Genomic DNA, 27,977 nt, shown 5'->3' on the forward strand with positions numbered 1-27,977 from the left:
GAGGAGGAGTCAGTGAGGCAGGAGGAGAACCAGGAGAGAATGTCAGGAGGAAGACAGAAGCTGAGATGTCCGGTGAGATGTGGGGACAGGCACGTGGCCACTGTCTTTACACCAGAGTGGCCTTTGATGACTTAGGTAAGAACAGAATCACTAGACGAGAGCATCAGCCTCCTTACAAGTCTCCTAGTTTCCTCATTTGACCTCCATCCAATCTATACCTGATCGCTCAGTTGGTAAAGAATCCACCTGCAATTCAGGAGATCCCGGTTCAATTCCTGGGTCAGGAAGATTCCCCTGGAGAAGGGATAGGCTACCCACTCCAGTATTCTTAGGCTTCCCTTGTGGCTCAGCTGTTAAAGAATCTGCCTGCAATGTGGGAGACCTGGGTTTGATCCCTGGGTTGGGAAGATCCCCTGGAGAAGGGAAAGGCTACCCATTCCAGTATTCTGGTCTGGAGAATTCCATGGACTGTATGAGTCCATGGGGTCACAAAGAGTCAGACTTGACTGAGCAACTTTCACTTTTCACTTTCACTTTCCAATCTATACAGCAGGCAAAGCCATCTCTTTGAAACTTCAATCCCATCAAGCCCCTGGTTGAAAACTTTCATTAACTTATCATCTCAACTTAAATCTGAACTCCCAGGGCAGAAACTGGGGTACAGTGAGTGATGTATAAAATTTAAGCAGGCATCCCAAATCCAAGTTCAAGATATATCATATTTTAATGCAGTACTTTTTAAAAAAATCACATTGAGGAACTGTAGCCCATGGACCAGATGATTATTTTTATGAATCAAGTTTTATTAGAACCAGGGCCAGGATTAAGATAAGGTACATGAGAAAGGGTTATGCAAGTACAGGGTTCAAGCCTATCTTTATTTAAAATTTTGATTTTTTGTGCATCATCCAATCTGTGCATTAATTTTGATTTTTGAAAGACAGGCTTCATATCATTTACATTACTGAGTTTTTTTGATGCCCCCTTAAATTTTGTGCAAGATACCAGTGAGACATTTCCCTCACCCTTGTCCTGGTCCTGCAAACCCCACATCAAGACCTATACCTTCCAGTGAATATGTATTGTTTTTATTGTGAATGATATAAATATTTTTTTTTAATGTTGAGGCAACCTAAAATAAACCCTAGACATAGGGAGATGCTTTACCCAACAGTACAGAGAGAAAGGCACCTAACTCTAATGTCTAAAGAAGGTAAAGATTCAACTTCTTATTTTCCAAATGGATCTGATCTCACTTATACAGTGAGTACTCAGCAAGCCACAGGGATTAATAACAGCAGGAGAGCCATTTTTAGATAGAACTGATGATGCTTTCATGGAAAGGTTCCAGGCAGATTAAAGTCATATAAGACATAATGCTTTTTGACTGCCTAAATAGGCTATGATCATAATTTTATTTTGTGACCTCTTCATCAGAGAGAAAGGGAGGTTTTCTTATTTACCAGATTATCAACCAGAAAAACTAAGAAGTTTTAATTTCTCCATTTCTCAAATAAATTCAAGTCACTATTCTGGAGCATAAATGATTTTAGAAAGCTTTTAACAAACATATTTTTAGAAGTGCATATGGCTTGAGGTTTGATTAATAGAATAAATATTTGTAGGTTTTCCAAGTTAATAAGAAATATTTTCTTTCTTGTTAGCCTCTCCCTACCTCTTCCCTCATCACTATGCCTTATGTTTTAAAAGTTGGTTTACTTCCCTTGAATAACTGTGGATAAATGGATTCTGTAGGACCTAAAAGCTATTGGCTCTCATCTTAGGCTCTTATATTAAAGGAGATGTGTCTATCAGTTTTCATATTGGAGATCTGAGAATCTGATGATGTGAAATATCATTATCATTATGCTGGAAATTCATTATCCAGATATTGCCAATATGACCCCATATCCAAACAAGGTCCTTGGTGAGAAACACACACACATGTAGGTATGCCCCACACACATACATGTCTCCAGAGTATTTACTCCATTGTTTAGTGGTAATATCTGTCATCTGGCTAGATGATGGCTGGCGTGACAGGGGATAACTAGCCAGCTAGCCTGGGCTGGTTCACGTGGAGGCTGGGCAGAATTCTAAGGCAATGTCTACTTGCATGCAAGGGCCTTTGAGACCTAGTCTGTCACCCCGTCACTTCCACCACATTCTCTTGGACAAAGCAAGTCACAAAACCAGCCCAGATCAAGGGGAATGGAAACCAACTCCACCTCCTGATGCAGGGGAAATACAGTCACTCTTGCAAAGGTACATCGATAAAGGGAAGAGAATAATTGCAGCCATTTTGCAAATTAACCACCATGTAAAAGTGTAAACCACCGTGTAAAAGCCCACACAATTACCTATAGTATAGTGGTTTCATCTGGTTACTTTTTTTTTTACCTGATTACTTTCTAACAAGGTTATGAGAGAGGGATCTCATTATGAGAGAGTAAGCGAGAATCTTTGTTGCAAATGCAAAATGAACCATTTGCAAATGCAAAATGACAATTATTGGATGAGAAAATGAAAAAAATTGAAGCAGATTCCCTTCCCATCTATCTAGGATGAGAATGACTGACTTCCCCAGTTCTCTGTGGTTCCATGAAATTGAAATTCTTGGCCAAAGCTTCTGAGAGATTCTGGATTTGTTCAGGGTTATGAATTTCAACCTGGCTATCTGCCATCTCTGGGTTAGATATTTAATTCTTCCAGTTGTAACTTCTTGTAGTTTTGTATTTTCATGCATGTTTATGAGGTGATTTAGAAATTTTGCATATGTCATTCAATTTGATATTAAACAGTCTTCTTATACAGCTGTCATCTACATTTTACATGTATAGGAATGGAGGTTTAGAACCCCCCAGCAGCTAGGTAGAGGCCACGGTACTAGCACCTGGCAAGCCAGGAACTTTTAAAACACTTTCCGTTATTCTGCAGTGTCATTCCATGGCTTTATCTCCTTCAATCGTACTTGTTTTTAATGTTTGATGTTAGAAATACAGATGTCACGGTCTAACTCACTGGGATACAATTGTTCCATGACAGAAAGCAAAAACAGATATCCCAAGATATTTAAATGCTTGTGACTCTCCAGTTAAAGAGAAGGAACAAATAAAAGGAAAGTATTAGAATCATCTGCCTAATGAATATTCATTGGCCATAATGATAAATTCAATTTACTAAAACTTGATTTCCTGAAGAACTTCTCAAGAATGTATGTATTGGATAAAAGGGAGGGGGGTTTATTTGGAGAAAACAACCTTTCCATATTCAACTGAGTGCTCTCTAGTGGCCTGAAAGTCTGTGCCCTCTCAAATGGTGTATACTTCCTGACCCCATAGCCTCAAGTCTGCAGAGAAGAACTCCTTTCTGACCAAACAGTGCTGGCATGAACCCCAGCTTTATCTCCCTCTGCAGCTTTGGGCTATTTGCTCAGCCTCATTGAGCCTCACTTTTTCCAGCAGTAAAATGGGATTGTTACTGCGTATGGAGCTATACATGTTAAATGGGATAATACATCTAAATCAGTTCGTTCAGAAGCTAAGTGCTATTGATTTGTCTCTCTCCTGCATTTTTTCAATATAAACTAACATAAAACAAAGCACAGTAAGTGAACAATACCACAGAACCAAGGGACTTTACTTGTTTATTATTCTTTATCATTTGTGTTCACACCTGTCCCCCACACTAAATATTTATGATGGGAAATGGCATTCAAAGACATGGGTTCTGTTATTAAGAGAGCAGATCCAAAGAGTTTTCATCACAGGGGCAAAAAGACATAAAAAGAAATTTGTGTCTATACTAGATAATAGATTGAACTATACTTATGGTGCTGTACATCAATTATATCTCAGTAAAACTGTAATAAATAAATATAAAATCCCTCAATCATAACATTAGAAAAAAGACATAAGTTCTAACCCTAATCACTGGAGTCCCGTTTCCATAGTGTAGTGGTTATCACGTTCATCTCACTCACTGGGTCTAGTTGTCTTTTCTCCATCCAGTTGCTTCATCCATCTGAGCTACACTTCCTTCCAGCTACCAAACAACGGTGCAAGGGAGATACTTGTAGTTCTGCTAATGCCCTGAGATAGCCTTATGAGAACACCTAGCACAGTTCTAGTGTGTCTTAATGCTCCTGTTTTATTCCCTTTGGCATTCTTTCTCCAAAATGGACTGGCAGGTAAAAGAGGAGACATTTTCCTTTTTCTTACTTGTCTACTTTGGGTTCCTCTGCTTCCCCCTTCTGTGTTTCTTCAAGGTGAACACAGTCATGGTTTAAGTCACCCTAAAGGTTGCCAAAACCTGCAGAGGAGGGGGCCCATTTGGAACAAACACAGTTGGATAAGAGGAGTGCCTGGTCCCCAGAGCTGTCCTTTGGCACTCTGCCCAGTCTCTGCCAACTGAATACAATTGGATCATCTGCAGTGACTTTCGGATCTTTCTCCTGAAGAGTTTGAACTAATGGAGAACTTGTCAGTGTGTGTAACATGCTTTGTGCTTGCCCCTGCCAGAACCGCTCGGGTGGCATTGGGCTGTCACTCATTGAGTAAACTAGATGGCTCCTTTCAGCATTCCTCCTTTCTATCATTAGCAGTTGATCATTTGTGCCCTTTGTAATAAGGTCCTGTAAAAAGGGTGTTGTGAAAGCCTTAGATGAGTGATTCATAACCTTTCTAGGGTCATAAACACTTTGAAGAATCTGATGGAAGCTATAGATATTTCCCCACCCTTGAAAATTCATGTGCACACCAAATGTTATACATAGTTTCAGAGCTTTCATAAACTACCTTCTTAAATCCAGACTATGGATCAGATCAGATCAGATCAGTCGCTCAGTCGTGTCCGACTCTTTGCGACCCCATGAATCACAGCACACCAGGTCTCCCTGTCCATCACCAACTCCCGGAGTTCACTGAGACCCACGTCCATCAAGTCAGTGATGCCATCCAGCCATCTCATCCTCTGTTGTCCCCTTCTCCTCCTGCCCCCAATCCCTCCCAGCATCAGAGTCTTTTCCAATGAGTCAACTCTTGGCATGAGGTGGCCAAAGTACTGGAGTTTCAGCTTTAGCATCATTCCTTCCAAAGAAATCCCAGGGCTGATCTCCTTCAGAATGGACTGGTTGGATCTCCTTGCAGTCCAAGGGACTCTCAAGACTCTTCTCCAACACCACAGTTCAAAAGCATCAATTCCTCAGTGCTCAGCCTTCTTCACAGTCCAACTCTCGCATCCATACATGACCACAGGAAAAACCATAGCCTTGACTAGACGAACCTTTGTTGGCAAAGTAATGTCTCTGCTTTTGAATATGCTATCTAGGTTGGTCATAACTTTCCTTCCAAGGAGCAAGCGTCTTTTAATTTCATGGCTGCACTCACCATCTGTAGTGATTTTGGAGCCCAGAAAAATAAAGTCTGACACTGTTTCCCCATATATTTCCCATGAAGTGATGGGACCGGATGCCATGATCTTCGTCTTCTGAACGTTGAGCCTTAAGCCAACTTTTTCACTCTCCACTTTAACCTTCATCAAGAGGCTTTTTAGTTCCTCTTCACTCTCTGCCATAAGGGTGGTGTCATCTGCATATGTGAGGTTATTGATATTTCTCCCGGCAATCTTGACTCCAGCCTGTGTTTCTTCCAGTCCAGCGTTTCTCATGATGTACTCTGCATATAAGTTAAATAAACAGGGTGACAGTATACAGCCTTGACGAACTCCTTTTCCTATTTGGAACCAGCCTGTTGTTCCATGTCCAGTTCTAACTGTTGCTTCCTGAACTGCATACAAATTTCTTTGTATTGACTTGTATTTCTTGACTGTGTGATCCACACAGTCAAAGGCTTTGGCATAGTCAATAAAGCAGAAATAGATGTTTTTCTGGAACTCTCTTCCTTTTTCCATGATCCAGCGGATGTTGGCAATTTGATCTCTGGTTCCTCTGCCTTTTCTAAAACCAGCTTAAACATCAGGAAGTTCACGGTTCACATATTGCTGAAGCCTGGCTTGGAGAATTTTGAGTATTACTTTACTAGCATGTGAGATGAGTGCAATTGTGCAGTAGTTTGAGCATTCTTTGGCATTGCCTTTCTTTGGGATTGGAATGAAAACTGACCTTTTCCAGTCCTGTGGCCACTGCTGAGTTTTCCAAATTTGCTGGCATATTAAGTGCAGCACTTTCACAGCATCATCTTTCAGGATTTGGAATAGCTCAACTGGAATTCTATCACCTCCACTAGCTTTGTTCGCAGTGATGCTTTCCAAGGCCCACTTGACTTCACATTCCAGGATGTCTGGCTCTAGGTCAGTGATCACACCATCATGATTATCTGGGTCGTGAAGATCTTTTTTGTACAGTTCTTCTGTGTATTCTTGCCATCTCTTCTTAATATCTTCTGCTTCTGTTAGGTCCATACCATTTCTGTCCTTTATCGAGCCCATCTTTGCATGAAATGTTCCCTTGGTATCTCTGATTTTCTTGAAGAGATCTCTAGTCTTTCCCATTCTGTTGTTTTCCTCTTATTTCTTTGCATTGATCACTGAAGAAGGCTTTCTTATCTCTTCTTGCTATTCTTCGGAACTCTGCATTCAGATGTTTATATCTTTCCTTTTCTCCTTTGCTTTTCGCTTCTCTTCTTTTCACAGCTATTTGTAAGGCCTCGCCAGACAGCCATTTTGCTTTTTTGCATTTCTTTTCCATGGGGATGGTCTTGATCCCTGTCTCCTGTACAATGTCATGAACCTCATTCCATAGTTCATCAGGCACTCTATCTATCAGATCTAGGCCCTTAAATCTATTTCTCACTTCCACTGTATAATCATAAGGAATTTGATTTAAGTCATACCTGAATGGTCTAGTGGTTTTCCCTACTTTCTTCAATTTAAGTCTGAATTTGGCAATAAGGAGTTCATAGTCTGAGCCATAGTCAGCTCCTGGTTTTGTTTTTGCCGACTGTATAGAGCTTCTCCATCTTTGGCTGCAAAGAATATAATCAATCTGATTTTGGTGTTGACCAGCTGGTGATGTCCATGTGTAGAGTCGTCTCTTGTGTTGTTGGAAGAGGGTGTTTGTTATGACCAGTGCATTTTCTTGGCAAAACTATTAGTCTTTGCCCTGCTTCATTCTGTATTCCAAGGCCAAATTTGCCTGTTACTCCAGGTATTTCATGACTTCCTACTTTTGCATTCCAGTCCCCTATAATGAAAAGGACATCTTTTTGGGGTGTTAGTTCTAAAAGGTCTTGTAGGTCTTCATAGAACCATTCAACTTCAGCTACTTCAGTGTTACTGGTTGGGGCATAGACTTGGATTACTGTGATATTGAATGGTTTGCCTTGGAAACAAACAGAGATCATTCTGTCGTTTTTGAGATTGCATCCAAGTACTGCATTTCGGACTCTTTTGTTGACCATGATGGCTACTCCATTTCTTCTGAGGGATTCCTGCCCGCAGTAGTAGATATAATGGTCAACTGAGTTAAATTCACCCATTCCAGTCCATTTCAGTTTGCTGATTCCTAGAATGTCGACATTCACTCTTGCCATCTCTTGTTTGACCACTTCCAATTTGCCTTGATTCATAGACCTGACATTCCAGGTTCCTATGCAATATTGCTCTTTACAGCATCGGACCTTGCTTCTGTCACCAGTCACATCCACAGCTGGGTATTCTTTTTGCTTTGGCTCCATCCCCTTATTCTTTCTGGAGTTATTTCTCCACTGATCTCCAGTAGCATATTGGGCACCTACTGACCTGGGGAGTGTCTCTTTCAGTATCCTATCATTTTGCCTTTTCATACTGTTCATGGGGTTCTCAAGGCAAGAATACTGAAGTGGTTTGCCATTCCCTTCTCCAGTGGACCACATTCTGTCAGACCTCTCCACCATGACCCGCCAATCTTGGGTTGCCCCACGGGCATGGCTTAGTTTCATTGAGTTAGACAAGGCTGTGGTCCTAGTGTGATTAGACTGACTAATTTTCTGTGCGTATGGTTTCAGTGTGTTTGCCCTCTGATGCCCTCTTTCAACACCTACCGTCTTACTTGGGTTTCTCTTACCTTGGGCATGGGGTATCCCTTCACGGCTGCTCCAGCAAAGCGCAGCCATTGCTCCTTACCTTGGACGAGGGGTATCTCCTCACAGCCACCCCTCCTGACCTTGAACGTGGAGTAGCTCCTCTAGGCCCTCCTGCGCCCGCACAGCCACGGCTCCTTGGACGTGGGGTTGGTCCTCCCGGCCGCCACCCCCGGCCTTGGGCGTGGGGGCATGGGGTAGCTCCTCCCACCCACTGCCCCTGGCCTCGGGCTTAGGGGCATGGGGTATCTCCTCCCAGCCGCCACCCCTGACCTTGGACGCAGGGTAACTCCTCTCGCCACTGCCCCTGACCTCGGACGCTGGGTATCTCCTCTCGGCCGCTCCCCCTGACCAGACTATGGATCCTAGTACTAAATAGTATTTTTTTTTTAACATAACCTTCTTAAATCCAGACTATGGATTCTAGTACTAAATAGTATTTTTTTTTTTTACATTTATACATATCTGTGTGGTCAGTATTGTCTAACAATGAGCTGATACCAAAGTCAGGAAATGAATTTTGTGTCCAGAGCAATTTTTTAATGAACCAAATGATTTTTACTGATCTGTTCTCATGGGTTTGTGGGATAAATAGGAAAGAAGGAAGTCATAACAAATAAAATAGATGCTTTATTTTACATACACTTAATGACTAATCAGCCTTGGGGACAAAATTATAAATATAATAATAGTTGATCATGTTTCCCAGGAAAACATCTTAGTAGTATTAGCCAGTTAAGACAACATGCCACCTATTACATACAGACAAAATTCACACACATAATATATTAATGATTATGTAGGAGAATGACCATGTCCTTAGAAGATAACATGTGAAATGTTAGCATGATACCTGCCACTTACTTTAAAATGATTCAGAAAAAAATATAAACTTATACATATATTTATAAAGCAACTATAGAAAATGCTAATTATTACTGAATGTAAGTGGCATTTCATTGTACACTCTTCAGGCTTTATCGATATTTGATATTTTTCATTATAGGTCCTTAAAGAATAAACATGCATTATTTTGGGAGAAATGTCGACATAAGCACACTCTTTCACTCTTGGACTGGATTCTCTTCATTCAATCAGTGAGCATCATTTTCCCACAGGAACATCCTTTTGCTGTATTAGAATCCTGTCCTAAGGTGTCCAGCATTTCTATAGCTGAGTAAATAGTAATCTTTCATTGGTAATATTATACAACATTGTATGATAGATCATCAGCATTTAAGATGCTCTCTGATGGCTCAGTGGCAAAGAATCCTCCTGCAATGCAGGAGACCCAGGTTTGATCCCTGGGTTAGGAAGGACATGGCAACCCACTCTAGGATTCTTGTCTGGTGAATCCCAGGGATTGAGGAGCCTGGCGGGCTACAGTCCACAGGGTCACAATGAGTTGAACATGACTGAAGCGAGGGAGCATGCACACGCACACACATACACACACTGGGCAGTAAGCTTGTGCCCTGGAATCTGCTGCAAAATGAAGTCTCCGGAACTATCAAGAAGTTCTCAGTGTATAAATCCAAGGCTTCAGAGCCAGGAGCAATTAGAAAGAAAGCTATTTCTACAGGATATTCCTCATGTCATTTTCTCCTGCTTCTGCAACAGATTTTTAATTCCAATACTGAAAATAGTGCTGAGTATTTGGCCAAGAAGAGGGTACTGTCTGTAACGTCAGATCTTCCTGGCTCCATTTGACACTAATGCAGTTAGGATTCCCAGAGCATATCTTTTTCCATTTCTGTTACTGCAAGGCTATGTCTGTTCTCAGTGGTACACTGCTTCCGTTGTGCTATTGACAGATAGCAGATAAGATATGCCTTTGGAGACCGCAGCCACTAGGTGGATCCAGAAATTTTATTTTAAGGCCTAAGCCAAACTCATCAGTCCATTAGTACTTCATTAGCAAAAATAGAGCTGTCCTTACTTCATGACGGATCTCAATTTCATCTCCATTTTTCTGGTTTGCACTTTGTATGATTGAAAGGATATACGATGTTGGAAATAATAGCTTATTTTTTTAATTGTGTACTTTTTGTTCAAAGCAAGGCTAATGAATAAAGCTCCAGATTTTCTTGAATAACTCTAGGAAGGTTAGAGGGCTTCTATTTTCTGAATAAGTTTCCTTCAGTCCCACATGGAAGGTGAATTCAGAGTGTGTTTTATGTTTACTTGGGGAATGCAGAGAGTGATGCCTTGGACCTAGAGAAGTATAGCCTTAAGAGCACATAGTTTCAAGTTAGATTTCCTGTATTTCAACCCCAGTGCCTTCATTTACTACCTGTATGACTCTGAGCAACTCAGTTAACTTCACTAGACCTTCCACACCTAATCTTTAAAATGGATATAATAGCAATTAGACATCCATAGGAAAATTGGATCATGACCAAAATACATATTTTATACAAAAATTAACTCAAAAAAAAACACCACTCAATACTCTGTAATAGCCTGTATGGGGAAAGAATCTTAAAAAGAATGGATCTATGTATATGTGTAACTGACTCACTTGACTATACACGTAAAACTAACACAACACTGTAAATCAGGTATACTCCAATTAAAAAAAAAAATGGATCAGGGACTTAGATGTGAAACATAAAACTAAAAATGTTTAGGAAATAAATAGAAATAAAATCTTCAGGACTGAGGACCAGGCAGAGAATTCTTAAATGTGCTATCAAACCTGATGTGTCAGAGGAAAAAAATGGATAAATTAGACCTCATCAAAATTAAAAACTTTTGCTCTGTGAAAGACAGTGTTAAAGAGATGAAAGTACTAATTACACATGGGAAAATAATATTTGCAAACCACATATCTGGCAAAGGACTTGTATCTAGAATATGTAAAGAACTCTTGAAAGTGAATGTCACTCAGTCATGTCCGACTCCTTGCAACCCCATGGACTGTAGCCCACCAGGATTCTCTGACCGTGGAATTCTCCAGGCAAGAGTACTGGAGTGGGTAGCCATTCCCTTCTCCAGGGGATATTCTTGACCCAGGGATCGAACCTGGGTCTCCTCCATTGCAGGCAGATTCTTTACTGTCTGAGCCAAAGAACTCTTGAAACACAACATTTCAGTTAGGAAGTGAACAAAAGAGAGGCCAAACATGTCACTGATAAAGATATACAAACAGCAAATAAGTACATGACAAAATGTTCAACATCATAGGCCATTAGAGAAATGCACATTAATACCACAATGAAGTATATCTATTAGGACGGCTAAAATAAGAAGTAGCAGTAATACCAAATGCTAGCAAGACTGCAGAAAAAACTGGGTCCCTCAAACATTGCTGATGGGAATGTAAAATGGTACCACCACTCTGGAAAATAGTTTGGCAGTTACTTTTAAAACTATAGATGGGTTTATAACCAAGAAATTATAATCTTTATGCATATATATCAAAGAAATGAAACTTTTTTTTGCAGAAACTTGTACATAAGTGTTCTTATCATCTTTATTCACTGTAACCCCAAACTGGAAATTATGCAGATGTTTCTCAGTAGATGAATGTGGTTGATCCATATCATAGAATACTACTCAGCAATAAAGGGAGCAAACTATTGATAACTATTGATATCTGTTACAGCGTGGATAACCCTTAAGGAAATTAAGTAGAAAAAGTAAGTCTCAAAAGCATATATACTTCATGATTCCACTTATATAACCATCATGAAATAATTATAAAGATAGGTAACAGATTAGTGAGTACCAGGGGAGAGGGATGAAGAGAGAAATGGATGTGAATATTAAAGGGTACCACAAAGGAATGTTATGATAATGGTAAAGTTAAGTATCTTGATTGCAGTGATGATTACAGGAAGCTTCACATGTTGGTTTAGAGGTTAAAGCATCCACCTAGAATGCGGGAGACCCAGGGTTCGATCCCTGGATAGGGAAGATCCCCTGGAGAAGGAAAATGGCAACCCACTCCAGTACTCTTCTTGCCTGGAGAATTCCATGGAGGGAGGAGCCTGGTAGGCTACAGTCCATGGGGTCGCAAAGAGTCGGACACGACTGAGCGACTTCACTTCACACATGTGATTGAGCTGCATGGAGCAACACAAACACCATACACACTATATACAATCACAAGTAAATGTACACAAGAGTGGCAAAATTTGAGCGAACCCAGTAGATTGGCCATGCCAGCTTTCTGGGTTTGATGCCGTACTATGGTTGTATAAAATGCTATCTTTGGGGGAGGCTGAGGAAAGTGTACACAGCACTCCTCTGTACGTTTTTCACAACTACCTGTGACTCAATAATTATTTCAAAATAAGAGGGTTTTTTAAAATGCTTCTTAATAGAACCTTCCACCTAAAATGATCATGAGGAGTAAATGAGCATTCAGCACTATCTCAAGTGTAGTTAATGCTCAATAAAAGTCAGCAGGGATTTTATATATTAATGGCTGCCTTTGCTACTTAATTGGAAGACTATCTATGTCTTAGAAGGGAGATTTAAACAGAATATAAGTTATACAAGAACAGGGATTTGGGCTGTTTTATTCCCTAGAACATCCTCACCTAGAACAGTGTAATGCATATAAGGTGCATGCGAAATACGTGTTGAAGGATGGATGAAATCATCTTGAAGGTGCCATGAAGGAAGATATCAGGCAGGTAGAGCATGAGGGAATAACTTAATAATATCCAAGGTAGGACACAGATAAAGTAGCTTAAATGGCAATTTGTCTGGGCTACCTATGAGAGCAAAGAGTAGGAAAGACAAGTGGTCCGAGTAATAACTTTAAACCTTAATGTGATTCTCATTATTGTAGATGGCATCAGCCTTAGGGGGAAAATGGAGTGGTAGCTGTCATTGTGTCAAGCCCCAGTGGTGGGATTCCTAGTCTTGACTGTGTACCTTACTTTTCTAGGGTGTGAATGTGTGTAATGGACAGTGTCCAGTGGAACTGTTCCTTCCTGCCATGTTCTCCTCTTCAGTACCTGATGGTCCCGTTCCATTCGATGCTTCCACCACACCCCCCTCTGCCACTACTATGGCAGGTCCCGTTCAACCACCAAGAAGACTGACTCTCTTAGTTTAAAGGACCCATGCAATAGTGTTTGGGCACAAGGTCTAGGGACTAAGCCAGAGAATCGGTACCACTCTGTATTAATCCAATGAGTTTCTACTGACCACGCGCTAAGCCCAACACTCGATCCAGGTCCCTCAACTCTTTCCTGTATCAGAGTGATTTTGCTGCCTATCTGAGCATCCTCCTTCCTTTCAAAACTCTATCCCACAACTTCCTAGCTGTCCATCAAGAGATTGGTGTTTGCTGAGCACCTGCAGGGCGCTGGCACACAGGCAGACAAAACACAAAATGCAGAGATGTGTAACATGTAAGACACATGCCACAGAGTAACTAAGCCCACCTGCCACAACTATTGAGCCAGAGCTCTAGAGCCCACGAGCCACCACAGCTGAGCCCACGGGCCACAACTACTGCGGCCTAAGCACCTAGAGCCCATGCTCTGCAACAAGAGAAGCCACCACAATGAGAGGCCAGTTCTCCACAACAAAGAGTGGCCGCCGCTCACTGCAAGTAGAGAAAGTCCGAGAGCAGCAATGAAACCCCAGCACAGCCATAAATAAACACATAAATCCTTTTTTAAAAACTGTGGTAGAGAATCAATGTACTGCATTAACGAGGTAGCAGTGTACTAAGAGACCATAAAAGTGAAAAGGTACATATTTCCAAATCACAAAGCTACACTACATTCAAATTATAGTTTTTTGTTCTCTTTGAAGTTCAGTTTATTTTTTTCTTTAAAGTCTGAATGTTTTTTAAAAACATTGGCAAGGAACTTTGTTGCCAATAGTATCATCAAAAATTAAATCACATCTTCAATGTTATTCTTTTCAAGATGTACTTTATCTAGTGCCCTTTGCTATATATTGTTTATAATTTTATAGACACAGTCATGTCTTTTGTATTCTTTATAGTGTTTGCTAACCTCTCTCCAAACAAAAATGCATGCTAAATCCAGGACTAGTAAACTAAAAAAAGTATGAATACAGAAGTGATGGTCAGGCCACAGTTAATACACTTAAGAATATATGTATTTTTTTTTTTGACCACAGCACTTGTGGAATCTTAGTTCCCTGACCAGAGATCAAACCCAGGCCTGCAGCAATGAAAGGACAGAGAGTTCAGAGTCCTAACCACTGAACTGCCAGGGAATTCCCAGTATATGTTTAATTATACCAATTTTAAGTGATCTAACTACTACGTATTCTTTCTGTCTAATTTTATGATAATAACATATTCGGGAATGTAACTACCTGAAGACAGAGATTTTTGTCAGTTTTGTTCATGTGTGTATCCCTAGGAGAATGCCTGGCCTGTACGAAGTGTCCAAAAAGCATTATCCAATAAATATTAAGTGATGGGCCAAATAACTTTTCTTTATTCAAAACTTGCTATTCAGTGTCTTCCATTGATTGCTTCAGACACTGGGAATGTGATTATTGCATTTTTGAGTTGTTTTTTTCTTGAAACAAAGAAACAGCACCAGTCTGTCAAATGTCAGAAATAAATTGAAGACTGGGCACACCATGCTTCCAAAAAAACTTGAGTATAGACTAGTATCACATGGCCACGGTGAGAAATGGACTACCTAAGAGAGGACCCCACTCTTTCCACCTGCTACTAAGCTACAAACTCCTTAATACAAGTCAATGTGATATATGGATAAACCAGTTTGAAGTGTTACTTGAACCTATGCTGTTTTGAAGGTCATAAACATGCCTCTATGACCTTCAAGAGATATTCAGAGGAAATTTTATGACAATGGTAGACAAGTCTAAATAATAATGCTGGAAGAGACAGAAGACCAGAAAATAACCTCTCTACTTTTTCTATTCCCAGGTACCAACTTTTTGTACCGAATGAACACAAATAAAATCTGTCATTTCTGCATCCACAGCAATCACTTGGCAATGATTTTCTGGTTTCCATTGGAAGTCAGAGCTCATAAATAGTTCTTAATATACATAAGCTATTTTTACTGTATTTGCAGTTTCCAGCCTCCTTCCCACAGGCCACTGCAGGGAAAATTCCACTTTCTTGTTTCCCCAGCACTTTGAGAGACTCTGCAGCCCAGGTGTCTGAGTTCATATCCCAGCTCTGCCTCTTACTGGCTACATGGCTGTGGACAAATTATCTAACCTCCTTCAGCCTCAGGATCCTTATGTATTACAGGGGGCAGGAGTGGTGATAATACCTGCTATTGTGAGGATTCAATGAGATACTATATATGAAGCCCTTGGCACATGTTGAGCTTTCAATAAATATTGTCCATTATTACTAGAATTTGCTTCATTTACTGCAGATTATTCTGTGGTAATCCAGCACCAACATTTGTTGAACTTTTAAGTTCACATCATCTTAGACCCTCTTTCCTTAGAAGTCAGGCAATCTGGATTTAATATATGAGCACATTGGAGTTCTTTACCAGTCAAAGGAAATTTGTGTGACTAATGCCAGAACACCAACAGATTGTGTTTGATTGGCATATCAAAATGGTTCATTAGTAATTGTGAGAACTGCTCAAACAATACAGCAAAGTATTATATTGGTAACATCTGGATTTTTCAGGGGGAGGTGAGAGATGGTAGTAGTTGTTGGGTTGTTAATTCCTAAATTAAGTGAATTAACAAAGGTGCTCGGTATCCCAAGTACAGGAACACACCTGGGGCACTTCATCCTTCTCTCTTTCCATTTATAAAATGAGGGGTTAATGTCTTCTATGTGCCTATTTAATAAGAAGGATTCAATAAGGACTATAAGGAGTAGATTTAAATAACCATCATTACTACTAGTTTAGGCTGTGGAGCAAGCATCAGAGGAGCTTTGGTTCCTGACGAAGGACCCCGCAGTCCCCACTCCTCCTGAGTGGCCTCACTCCCTCCTGCCACCTGGTTGCACTTTAGTGGCCACGTCAAGAACGATAGGAGGCAGGTGAATCCTGCTTTCAGTGATCTTACAGTCTCCACTATTTGGGGGAGTTGGGTGTGCTACACACCCAGTACAACTTACCAATTTATAGAGAAGCATTTAAACTCCTTTTCTGTTTTTATTTTGCTTTCTCCAGCTTTATTGAGATATAATTGACATATAAAATATAACATCTATAAATTTTGGGGTCCTACCTTCTCTGAATCTTTTAGTCTCCAGAACTTCTTGATCAAAATCAGGCCCGCTAAGGTATACGAGATGTGAAATGCAAGCCTTGCCTTGCCCGTCCTCTATCCTTCAGACAAAGCTGATTCATGGGACAGGGATGGAACCTGAAGCCAAGCCAAGGAAATATAATCTGTTGTGTCATCTCCTCTTCCCTTGGCTGCCAACCTCGGACATGCACAATTAACTGTACTCTGGCATCCTAAACAAATCATCTTGCACCATCCTGACCGGTGGAATTTTCCTACTTCACATAGAAACCACCCTATTCTCTAATCCCATTCACAACCTTGAACCTACTTTTGTCATAGAGTTTGTCATTATAATTTCTTGTAGCTCCTGTTATTAATAGTACTGATGATAGCTAATACATAGTGTTTACCATGTACCAAACATCATCTAAGTGCATTATGTATATAAACTCATTGAAGCCTCCCAACAACCCTCTGAGGCAGTTACTATCATTATCCCCATTTGACAGATGAGGAAGCTAAAGCATAAAGACATTAAGTAACTTGTCCAAAGTCACAAGACTAATAAGTGACAAAAATAGGAAAATGAACCCAAAGAGTCTGGACCTGAATTCCACATTCTTAATAACTACACGACACCACTTCTCATCCTACGTTATTTCTTCTCTTGTACAACTATTTAAAAGGTAAAATGTTGTTCTTTGTCTCTAAGCAATTTTATTCCATTTCCTTTTTTTGAAGGCTATCTATTCTTCTGAAATTTCTTTCCACTATTCCAAATATTCAAGACCATGAGAATTACTTGGATAAATCATCAAAACACTTTGTTTGCAAAGTGTGAGTTTTCACTACTGTGCTTTTTACTTGATTTTAATCCTTTCTCTCCATCCCACCCCATCCTAATGTGTTTCTTTAAAACCAGAGTGGGTATTATTGCAAGTGGGTATTATTGCTGTCTGGGTGGCCGCCTTCAGCACTTCACTAATCTTTGAGAGTCTTACTTTCCTAAAGGACAGTGACAGTGGCATAATTACCCAGCAACCAGTGGTGAACATAATTTGAATTTAAATCTCTTAGTAGTCCTTTCTTTAGCGCTTCCCAGTTGGCTCAGTGATGAAGAATCTGCCTGCCCATGCAAGAGATGCAGGTTCAATCCCTGGAGGAGGAAATGGCAACCTACTCCAGTATTCTTACTTGGAAATCCCATGGACAGAAGAACCTGGTGGGCTACAGTCCATGGGGTCACAAAGAGTCAGGCACAACTTGGCATACTGAGCACCAGTCCTTTCTTTAGGAATTTATTTAATCTCATTCCCCTTAATATTTTAGGGAGTATGTTAGGGGCACAATAAAGGGAGGCAAAGGAACATGATTTTGCATCTGATTAAGAAATGGTTGTATTTCTTTCCCTTTAGATTTCTGATCTGAAGCTTTTACATAGTTTACCTAGTCTTCTTATAGGCTTTGAGGATTATTCATTTTTAATCAGAAGAGAGATTTTAAATGTTTTTGCTTATTGCAGGTAAATATACTGAAAGAACAAGGAGATATCATTTCACACTTTCTTGTTAATTTTTTAAATGAAAATCAGTCATCCCTCACCCGAATCACACTTATGACAAAATAATTATACTTTCAGGTCTTTTCTTAAGGACTTTATAGTGCCTCTGAGTCCTTGGCACACTGAATTTAGGTACATTTCACAGAACTTCGTCAAAGATTATGGTGGTGGAAGTTTATGGTTGTTACTTGATTGTTGTGAAAATTTGCTTGTCTTTCATATCTGTTTTTTTTTCTTTTTATTATTATTTTTTTTTTACCTTACAATATTGTATTATTGGTTTTGCCATACATCAACATGCATCTGCCACGTGTGTACATGTGTTCCCCATCCTGAAACCCCCTCCCACCTCCCTCCCCATACCATCCCTCTGGGTCATCCCAGTGCACTAGCCCCAAGCTTATGCCAGGTCATCCATCCTTTATTTTACACACTTGTCTTTTGGCACATGAAATCTTCCCAGTAACCCATCTGATTATGTAATTTGCAGGTGGGTGATTACTACTCAGAGTAAAACAGGGGCTGTGTATTCATGATGTAGCTAAACTCTGGAGTATTTACCTGATGTTTATGTGTGTGAAGTGGTAATGGGGGTCTGTGTGTGGGGCAAGGCTCTCTACAAAGTCACATCAAAACTACACTTCGCACAAAAACAGAAATACAGACCAAGGGACCAAGATAGAAAGCCCAGAAGTAAACCCATGCACCTATGGGTACCTTATTTTTGACAGAGGAGGCAAGAATATACAATGGGGCAAAGACAGCCTCTTCAATAAATGGTGCTGGGAAACTGGACAGCTACATGTAAAAGAATGAAGTTAGAACACTTCCTAACACCATGCACAAAGATAAACTCAAAATGGATTAAAGACCTAAATATAATATCAGAAACTATAAAAGTCTTAGAGGAAAACATAGGCAGAACACTCAATGACATAAATCAAAGCAAGATCCTCTATGACCCACCTCCTAGAGTAATGGAAATAAAGACAAAAGTAAACAAGGGGGACCTGATTAAACTTAAAAGCTTTTGCACATCAAAGGAAACTATAAGCAAGGTGAAAAGACAACCCTCAGAATAGGAGAAAGTAATAGCAAATGAAATAACGACAAAGGATTAATTTCCAAAATATACAAGCAGCTCATACAACTCAATGCCAGAAAAACAAACAACCCAATCAAAAAGTGGGGAAAAGACCTAAACAGACATTTCTCTGAAGAAGACATACAGATGGCTAACAAACACATGAAAAGATGCTCAACTTCGCTCATTATTAGAGAAATGCAAATCAAAACCACGATGAGATAGCTCCTCACACCAGTCAGAATGGCCATCATCAAAAAGTCTACAAACAATAAATGCTGGAAAGGGTATGGAGAAAAGGGAACACTCTTGCACTGCTGGTGGGAATGTAAATTGATACAGCTACTATGGAAGAAGGTATGGAGATTCCTTAAAAAACTAGGAATAGGCAGAAGAAAGGTATGCGGTGGAAAGGTGATCACTTACTCCAGCCATCACGTCTACAATAACTTGACTGAGGAACACAAGGGCCGAGTGGCCTTCGCTTCCAATTTCCTGGCAGGAGATGCCTCCCTGCATATTGAGCCTCTGAAGCCCAGTGATGAGGGCGGGTACACCTGCAAGGTGAGGAATTGAGGGTGCTATGTGTGGAGCTACGTCATCTTAAAAGTTTTAGTGAGACCATCAAAGCCCAAGTGTGAATTGGAAGGAGAGCTGACAGAAGGAAGCGACCTGACTTTGCAGTGTGAGTCATCCTCTGGCACAGAGCCCATTGTGTATTCCTGGCAGCGAGTCTAGGAGAAGGAGGGAGAGGATGAACGTCTGCCTCCCAAATCTAAGATTGACTACAACCACCCTGGACGTGTCCTGCTGCAGAATCTCACCATGTCCGCCTCTGGGCTCTACCAGTGCACAGCAGGCAATGAGGCTGGGAAGGAGAGCTGTGTGGTGCGAGTGACCGTACAGTAAAACAGATGTACAGAGCGTGGGCATGATTGCAGGAGCAGTGACAGGTATGGTGGCCGGAGCCCTGCTGATTTTCCTCTTGGTGTGGCTGTTGATCCGAAGGAAAGACAAAAAGAGATATGAGGAAGAAGAAAGACCAAGTGAAATTCGAGAAGATGCGGAAGCCCCGAAGGCCCGCCTGGTGAAGCCCAGCTCCTCTTCCTCGGGCTCGCGAAGCTCTCGCTCCGGCTCCTCCTCCACGCGCTCCACCGCCAACAGCGGCTCCCGCAGCCAGCGGACCCCATGCGCAGAGGCGGCGCGGCGGCAGGGGCTGGCCGCCCACGCCTACGGCCCGGTGGGGCCCGAGGCCAGAAGTTCTGAACCAAAGAAAGCCCCCCATGCTACCCTGACCAAAGCAGAAAACACCCGCAGCACGATCCCCAGCCAGAGCAGAGCCTTCCAAACTGTTTGAGTTAGAGTGGACTTGACTTGCCGGCCTTTTCCCAGGCGTCAGGGCTCTTCTGGTCATCAACGCTCAGTCACCAGCCACACGACCCTCCTCGAGCCCAACAAGGGGTCATTTAAGTAGCAGCAACCACTGCACAGAACAGATTCAAATGAACACTTTTCTTACATGACACCAAACGAGGAAAAGGATGTAAGCTGATCATCTCCAAAAAGGCACCTCACTGTGCCTTTAGACCAGAGTGGGTGGGAAATGGGGGCCCAAATCTGGGTGTTTGGGGACCAGGAGCCATGGTGAAAGAGTTGGGGAAAGGGGAAATGAAAACACTTAGAACTTCTCACTTGCAGTTTTGTATCAACACGTTGACTCACCATTGTCAAGAAACGAGGTGTTGTTCATAAATTTTCTATGCATTTCTGCAAACCTACTGGATTATTATGACTATTCAGAATCAAGCAGAACCTACAGCCTTATATTACACCTATTTGCACCATGAGAAACTCCAAAAAAGGAAACACATCTCTTCTATCCTGACTTGACTTCATTTACCACAAAATTTGGGTATTTCAAGAGGAGTTGAAATAGTGGGAGATGGAGAATGATTGAACTTTTCCACGACTTATTGGTTGAATACCAATAATCCACGATCAATCTTCCTACTTATATTGAACCATAAAAGAAATAAAAAAGTTCAAAATGTGTAATGAGGGACTGTGAATAACTTTCCATTTTGATGTTCAGAGGGCCACTGACAAATATCAGAAATATATGCTGGAATAATTGTGGATTTTCCCTCAAAGTGGATGTCTCTAAGGATTTTCTGCTGGATATCTGTGGAGCAAGAAAACTAGGTGTTTTAACATTTAACAGTCTCCTTAGATGGAAATCTTTGAGAGAAAAGGTCTTTTCAGGATGCTGGAAGATCATTCAACAAACCATTACAGTCTCTTCTTTCTGTGAACATATGAAGTCAGAATTTCAAGACTGACTAGACCAGAAAGGGAGATTACATCAGTTTTCTCTTAGTATGTCAAGGAGTGATATCAGAAGTTCAGTATTGCACCAAACTTGGGAGTTTCCTCCACTTCTTTCCTTTCAGGAGGATGTGAACGTGGGACTTGTATTGATTCTAGGCCTTAAATTATCAAACAGATCAGGGATTGCCAACATTTCCTGGTGGCACTGTATGGACATCATAACATTCCCTCCTGAGAGGCTGAGACAGACAGAAATTCAGTACTTTCTCAGTTTAGCCTGTAAGGAAGCCTAGCTCTAGGCTGGAAGGAAAGGAAATGAACATTTAGGGAAGAGATGGTGAGGATAACTAGTGGGTGGCGGGGGGATCTGGGTTAGTGCCTGTTAAATATTGTCAGCATTTTGGAAAGATTTGCGGAAATGATTCACCAGGATAGCTCTCACAAGAGCTGACTCATGGGAGAAGAAAGGTGGGGTCTGCGAAATAAAAAGAAAGCAGCCTCCCCCCCCAAAAAAAGAAAACTAGGAATAAAACCACCATATGACCCAGCAATCCCACTAGGCATATACCCTGAGGAAACCAAAATTGAAAAAGACACATGTATCCCATTGTTCATTGCAGCACTATTTACAATAGCTAGAACATGGAAGCAACCTAGAAAGCTAACAAACACTTGAAAAGATGCTCAACATCACTCATTATCAGAGAAATGCAAATCAAAACCACAATGAGGTGCCATCTCATGCCGGTCAGAATGGCTGCTATCAAAAAGTCTACAAACAATAAATGCTGGAGAGGGTGTGGAGAAAAGGGAACTGTCTTACACTATTGGTGGGAATGCAACTAGTACAGCCACTATGGAGAACAGTGTGAAGATTCCTTAAAAAACTGGAAATAGAACTGCCATACGACCCAGCAATCCCACTGCTGGACATACACATCAAGGAAACCAGAATTGAAAGACACACATGTACCCCAATGTTCATCGCAGCACTATTTATGATAGCCAGGACATGGAAGCAACGTAGATGTCCATCAGCAGATGAATGGATAAGAAAGCTTTGGTACGTATGCACAATGGAATATTACTCAGCTATTAAAAAGAATCCATTTGAATCAGTTCTAATGAGGTGGATGAAACTGGAGCCTATTATACAGAGTGAAGTAAGTCAGAAAGAAAAACACCAATACAGTATACTAACATATATGTGGAATTTAGAAAGATGGTAACGATGACCTTATACGCAAGACAGCAAAACAGACACAGATATAAATAACAGGCTTTTGAACTCTGTGGAAGAAGGTGAGGGTGGGATGATTTGAGAGAACAGCATTAAAACATGTATGTTACCATATGTGAAACAGATCACCAGTCCAGGTTTGATGCATGAGACATCAAAAACAGATCACCAGTCCAGGTTTGATGCATGAGACATGATACGCAAGACAATAAAAGAGACACAGATATAAAGAACAGGCTTTTGGACTCTGTGGAAGAAGGTGAGGGTGGGATGATTTGAGAGAACAGCATTGAAACATGTATGTTACCATATGTGAAACAGATCACCAGTCCAGGCTTGATGCATGAGACAGGACACTCAGGGCCGTTGCCCTGGGATGACCCTGAGGGATGGGATGGGGAGGGAGGTGGAAGGGGGGTTCAGGATGGGGGATGCATGTACACCCATGGCTGATTCATGTCAATGTATGGCAAAAACCACTACAATATTGTAAAGTAATTAGCCTCCAATTAAAATAAATTAATTTAAAAAATAAAAAAAGAATAAAAAAATTTTTTAAATGAACTTGTGGTTCATACACAATGAAATATTATTCAGCCATAAAAAGGAATGCATTTGAGTCAGTTCTGATGAGGTGGATGAACCTAGAACCTATTATACAGAGTGAAGTGAGTCAGAAGGAGAAAGATAAATATCATATTCTAATGCACATATATGGAATCTAGAAAAATGGTACTGAAGAATTTATTTACAAGGCAGCAGTGGCGGAACGGACATAGAGAATAGACTTATGGACATGGGGAGAGGAGAGGAGAGGGTGAGATGTATCGAGAGAGTAACATGGAAACTTACATTACCATATGTAAAATAGATAGCCAACAGGAATTTTCTGAATGGCTCAGGAAACTCAAACAGGGGCTCTGATCAATCTAGAGGGGTGAGATGGGGAGGGAGATGGGAGGGAGGCTCAAGAGGGAGGGGATATATGTATACCTATGGCTGATTCATGTTGAGGTTTGACAGAAAACAAAATTCTGTAAAGCAATTATCCTTCAATAAATAAAAAGAAAAAAAAACTTTACTTCAAATTAAGGGTATCTTTTTTTTTGGCCGTATTATCTTAGTTCCCCAACCCTCGCCCACTTCAGTGGAAGTGTGGAATCATAACCGCTGACTCGCTAGGAAAGTCCCAGGGGAATTATTTTTAACCAGTGGCTTTCAAGGGTCAAAGGAAGAAAGGTGATTTAAGGATTTGTGAATGATTTATAGAGTTAAAAATGCTTTGTAAATGAGCTATGTGTTTTATTATCAGGGGTGGAGGAATGGCACTTTCAAAACGCATTTTGAACTGGTAGCAAAATTGCCACATGGAATTGGGTTTCCAGCAGGAAGAACAACAGATAGTAATGGCATCATCTCAGTTGTTCAATTACTTGCAGTAATTAGGGAAGGGGTCAGTTTAAATTAAATAAAGGATTGAATTACAGGATACTTTATTAAGTAAAAGATGTATTCCTCAAGAATTGTTGTGGAATACTACAGATTTGGCTTAACAAGTCTTTCCTATAACTGGCAACAGTCTTTGAACAGACCACCAGGAATTGGGCTTTCAAATCAGTGTAGCCCAAATGTATGATATTTAAGTGTGTTTAAAATTAAGGAAATTTATAAAACAGAATGCCAAAATTAATCCTTAAAATCACATAGGTCCTCTTTTGAAGAAGTTGTCTTTTCTGTGACATCCAGTGAGTTCGAATAAACCAGATGTTCAATAGCCCTGAAAAGAAAATCACAACTTTGAGCCCAACCCAAAACCTGGATACTTAGCTACATAATCCAGTGCTTAGAAACACTACAGGATGTATACATTTGGATCGTTTCTCTGGTCCTTTACTAGTTACCTGCAGTGTAATTAAAATCCCTTTAAAATTGAATTTCTAACATAATCAGAGGCACATTTCCAGGACTGTGAGGCTGCTTCAAGGAATGATTAGATGGAGGCTAAGTCAGGTGAGCATTGGGAATTACGAGTAGAGGTGGGTGAAGCCCTGAAATGAACAATGACCATCATATGTCACATTTCTCATCTTTTTTTGCAACAAAGCTACATAAAAGGAAAGTGGAGGCCGTTGAATGACCTCAGTTGCCATGTGTCAGTATATAAATGTACATGTTGCAACCTGATGTATATTCATGTCTGCAAATTACACTTGAAAGTAAACTAATGATGTCAACTTGTGCTGACATTAGGCAGTGGGAAATTTTGAAGGGGATTTAGAACTTGCCCTGCACTGTTTTATCTTGAAAGAATCTATGTACAAAGCACTTTCTTTCCATCTATTGTGTCTTATGAGCCTCCTTGCTTGTGAGAGAATAAGCAAGTCATTGGAATAGGTATTTTTTTCTTCCTTTCAGACCAAAAAACAGGTTTGGATTTTTTTTTCCTTCTTCAAGTATTTTTTTAAATATGTCTTTTGAATCTATTCTCTCTGCTGGTGATATTTTTGTTCTTATAAAGACCACCCATTTCTTTCCTCAGTTCTATCCCGTTCCTTTATGTTCTGTAGTATCGCTGGGGTATCAAATCTCAGCTCATAATTATTTGTCTCCCATTTAACCACAAGGTGTAAATTTGCTAACTGAAAAGGCGTGCTCTGACAGTTAATCTCCATGTGTGTCCAAAGGCTGAGCCAGCTGCCCTGGATAATTTCCCTGGGGGATTGTTCTGTAGAATATGGGGCCATTTGTTGAGCTCTCTGATGTGGGAGACGAGAAAATGAAAGGACTGCCAGAGAGAAATGGGATCATGCAGTGCCTTTCAGAGCAGAAACAGAAATCAAAGGACAGTTTCACGTCCACTCCACTTCCCCAAGCATGTTCCTGGGACTAGGGAATCAGGGATATTTTCTTATTAGTGTTTCTATAGAAGTCACGAAGACAGAGCCCAGTATTAGGAGCTTATGGCAAATTTAGTCATGCCTGTAAGATATACTCAGAAATGATTGTTTACTCACTCAGTTATGACTCTTTTGTGACCCCGTGGACTGTAGCCCACCAGGCTTCTCTGTCCACAGGATTTCCTGGACAGAGAATACTGGAGTGGGTTGCCATTTCCTTCTCCAGAGGAATCTTCCCAACCCAGGGATCTAACCTGTGTCTCCTGCATTGGCAGACAGGTTCTTTACCACTGAGCTACTAGGGATGCGTACTCAGAAATTACCTCCAACCTAACCGCTTCTGTCTGTGCCTGAAACTTACAGGTTCTTCAAGGGTCTGCACAACTGTCTGGAACCAGAAGAAAAAAAACATATATTGATATCGACTCTAAAATCCAAAAACTATCTACGAGATTATTAAATATTTAATTGAATGTCAACAAAATGTGTAATATCAGCTTTATTAAGCATTTTGCTAGTCTTCTTAAAACTTCCATGTGAAACCAAATCACAGGTTCAGTTTTGTCGCTTGCCAAGACTTCCAGCATGCCTATCATAAGTTCAATGAATTGCCCATAGCCAGTAATTTAAATGCAAAATTATAATTATCCTTCCCATTTTTTTTTACACCAAAAAAATTGTATATTTTAGGTGGAGTGTGGGGGCATCTGAATGTTCTTTCTGTGACATGTTTGGTAGGGCTAAAAAAAGAGAACCCAGGGCCCATGAAGCTATTAAAGTAGTTCTGCCAGCATCTTCTCTTCTTGCTGTGTGTGATTAGTCCTGAAGACAGGTCAGCAAAGACATTAATGGGAGGACCAGAGGGAAGACGGGGGAAAGATTCCAGTTTCTTCTTGCTCTTTGAACCCATAGTCGAGGGGAAGTGACAGAGACAGTGGTCTGATCATGAGGAAGTTCCCAGGGTACCTGCATGCTCTTGGAAAGATTGTAGGACTGTGCCTGGTTCTGTTGAAAAAGGAGTTTTCATTTCATAGAGGAAGCTAAGCCATCCAGTTGGGACCTGGAGGAAGAGTGCCAGAGTCCCCTTGTCTGAGTTATATTCTCGCCAACCAGGCTTCCCAGGTGGCTCAGTGGTAAAGAATCTATCTGCCAATGCGGGAGACACAGGTTTGATCCCTAGGTTGGGAAGATCCCCTGGAGGAGGAAATGGCAACCCACTCCAGTATTCTTGCCAGGAGAATCCTATGGAGAGAAGAGCCCAGCGGGCTACAATCTGTGGGGTCGCAAAAGAGTTGGACACAACTGAGTGACTGAGCATGCAATGGATGGCTGGCCCTCCTGGGCCCTTGTGTTTTGGTCAACTTTTCTCAAAGCGACAGATACTTCGTTTTTTAGAATGAAAAACTTGAAGGGGTGGGGCAGGAAAGAAGGTGGGTCATCTGGATTCCACGTGTGATGATCTTAGTCTTCACTGGCTTCATGTCTTCAGGCTTTACTTGATGTACCACACTTGGGGTGGTGAATGTTGACTCCGTCTGAAGGACATGGAATATGACACATCTGCCCTTGATACTAACCAGCCCTTGATACTAACCACTAATAAGAATAACCACTAATGATTCTTGCAGAACTTTTTTCTTTATATGTGCTAAAGTATTATTAATTTATTTTCTTTTGTAAAATGAGATAGTAAATAAGGGTTTTAATTTTTTCACTGAATGATATATCTTAGATATTCTTCCATGTCAGCAGATGTGCACTTACCTCATTCATTGTAGTGACCACATGACATTCCGCTGGATGGCCAGATCACAACTAATTTAACTTTCTTCTGTCACTGGGCATTTGGGTTGGCCATTCAACTTTGATCTTTCAAGTGAAAGTACCATATACCTAAATAACCACATGGTACCAGTGATAAAGAACCCACCTACCTGTGCTGGAGATGTAAGAGATGTGGGTTTGATCCCTGGGTCAGGAAGATCCCCTAGAGAAGGGCATGGCAGCCCACTCCAGTATTCTTGCCTGGAGAATGCCATGGACAGAGGAGCCTGGCACAGAGGACCAGAGGACAGAGGACCCTCTGACAGAGGTTGCAGAATCCCTATGAACAGAGGAGTCCATAGGGTCGCAAAGAGTTGGACATGACTGGAGCCACTTAGCACGTAGCGTACACTCTTAATTCCCTGTGTCGGCATAGTCTTTCCCAGGAGCAGAAAGAACCAAATCTTGCCCTATACTGATGCTTGTGTTTAAGTGTAAAACCTATATGTGACTTGTTGTTTATTTATTTCTTTGTCTTTTGTTTCTGCCTTTTCCTCTTGTGCAGTCCTCTACAGCCAGGGACAAGGATGAACAGACTCTACCGGTAGGAAGCAGTGGCCTTGTCTGTACCTGTTCCTGTGCCTGTGGACAGGGTTGGGAGGGGTGGGTGGAAGAGGGGCTCTTGTGCTCAACAAGTCATCCTCTCCCTTGGAATCCTTAAAGTGTTTAGTCTGCAGGTGTATGAATGTTCTGTCCTGGTATTAGTGTCAACTGAATTCTTACATTCAGTGACAAATGATTTCTAGGACTAGGTTTCAAAAGAATTTGAGTTCCCTCTTTC

General features: G+C 41.0%; 1 protein-coding gene and 1 pseudogene across 1 annotated transcript in view; both read left to right on the plus strand.

Annotated features, from left to right (window-relative positions):
- Positions 1-27,977, plus strand: part of SLC24A2 (solute carrier family 24 member 2) — a 290,443-nt gene that overhangs the window by 159,916 nt on the left and 102,550 nt on the right. The window contains 1 exon segment of the mRNA NM_001144094.3: positions 27,702-27,740. Coding sequence (NP_001137566.2) covers positions 27,702-27,740 — 39 coding nt within the window.
- On the plus strand, positions 18,364-24,821 carry LOC101907005 (CXADR-like membrane protein; annotated as a pseudogene).

This window comes from Bos taurus, chromosome 8 (genome assembly GCF_002263795.3).
Source record: "Bos taurus isolate L1 Dominette 01449 registration number 42190680 breed Hereford chromosome 8, ARS-UCD2.0, whole genome shotgun sequence".
In the NCBI taxonomy this organism is placed as follows: domain Eukaryota; kingdom Metazoa; phylum Chordata; class Mammalia; order Artiodactyla; family Bovidae; genus Bos; species Bos taurus.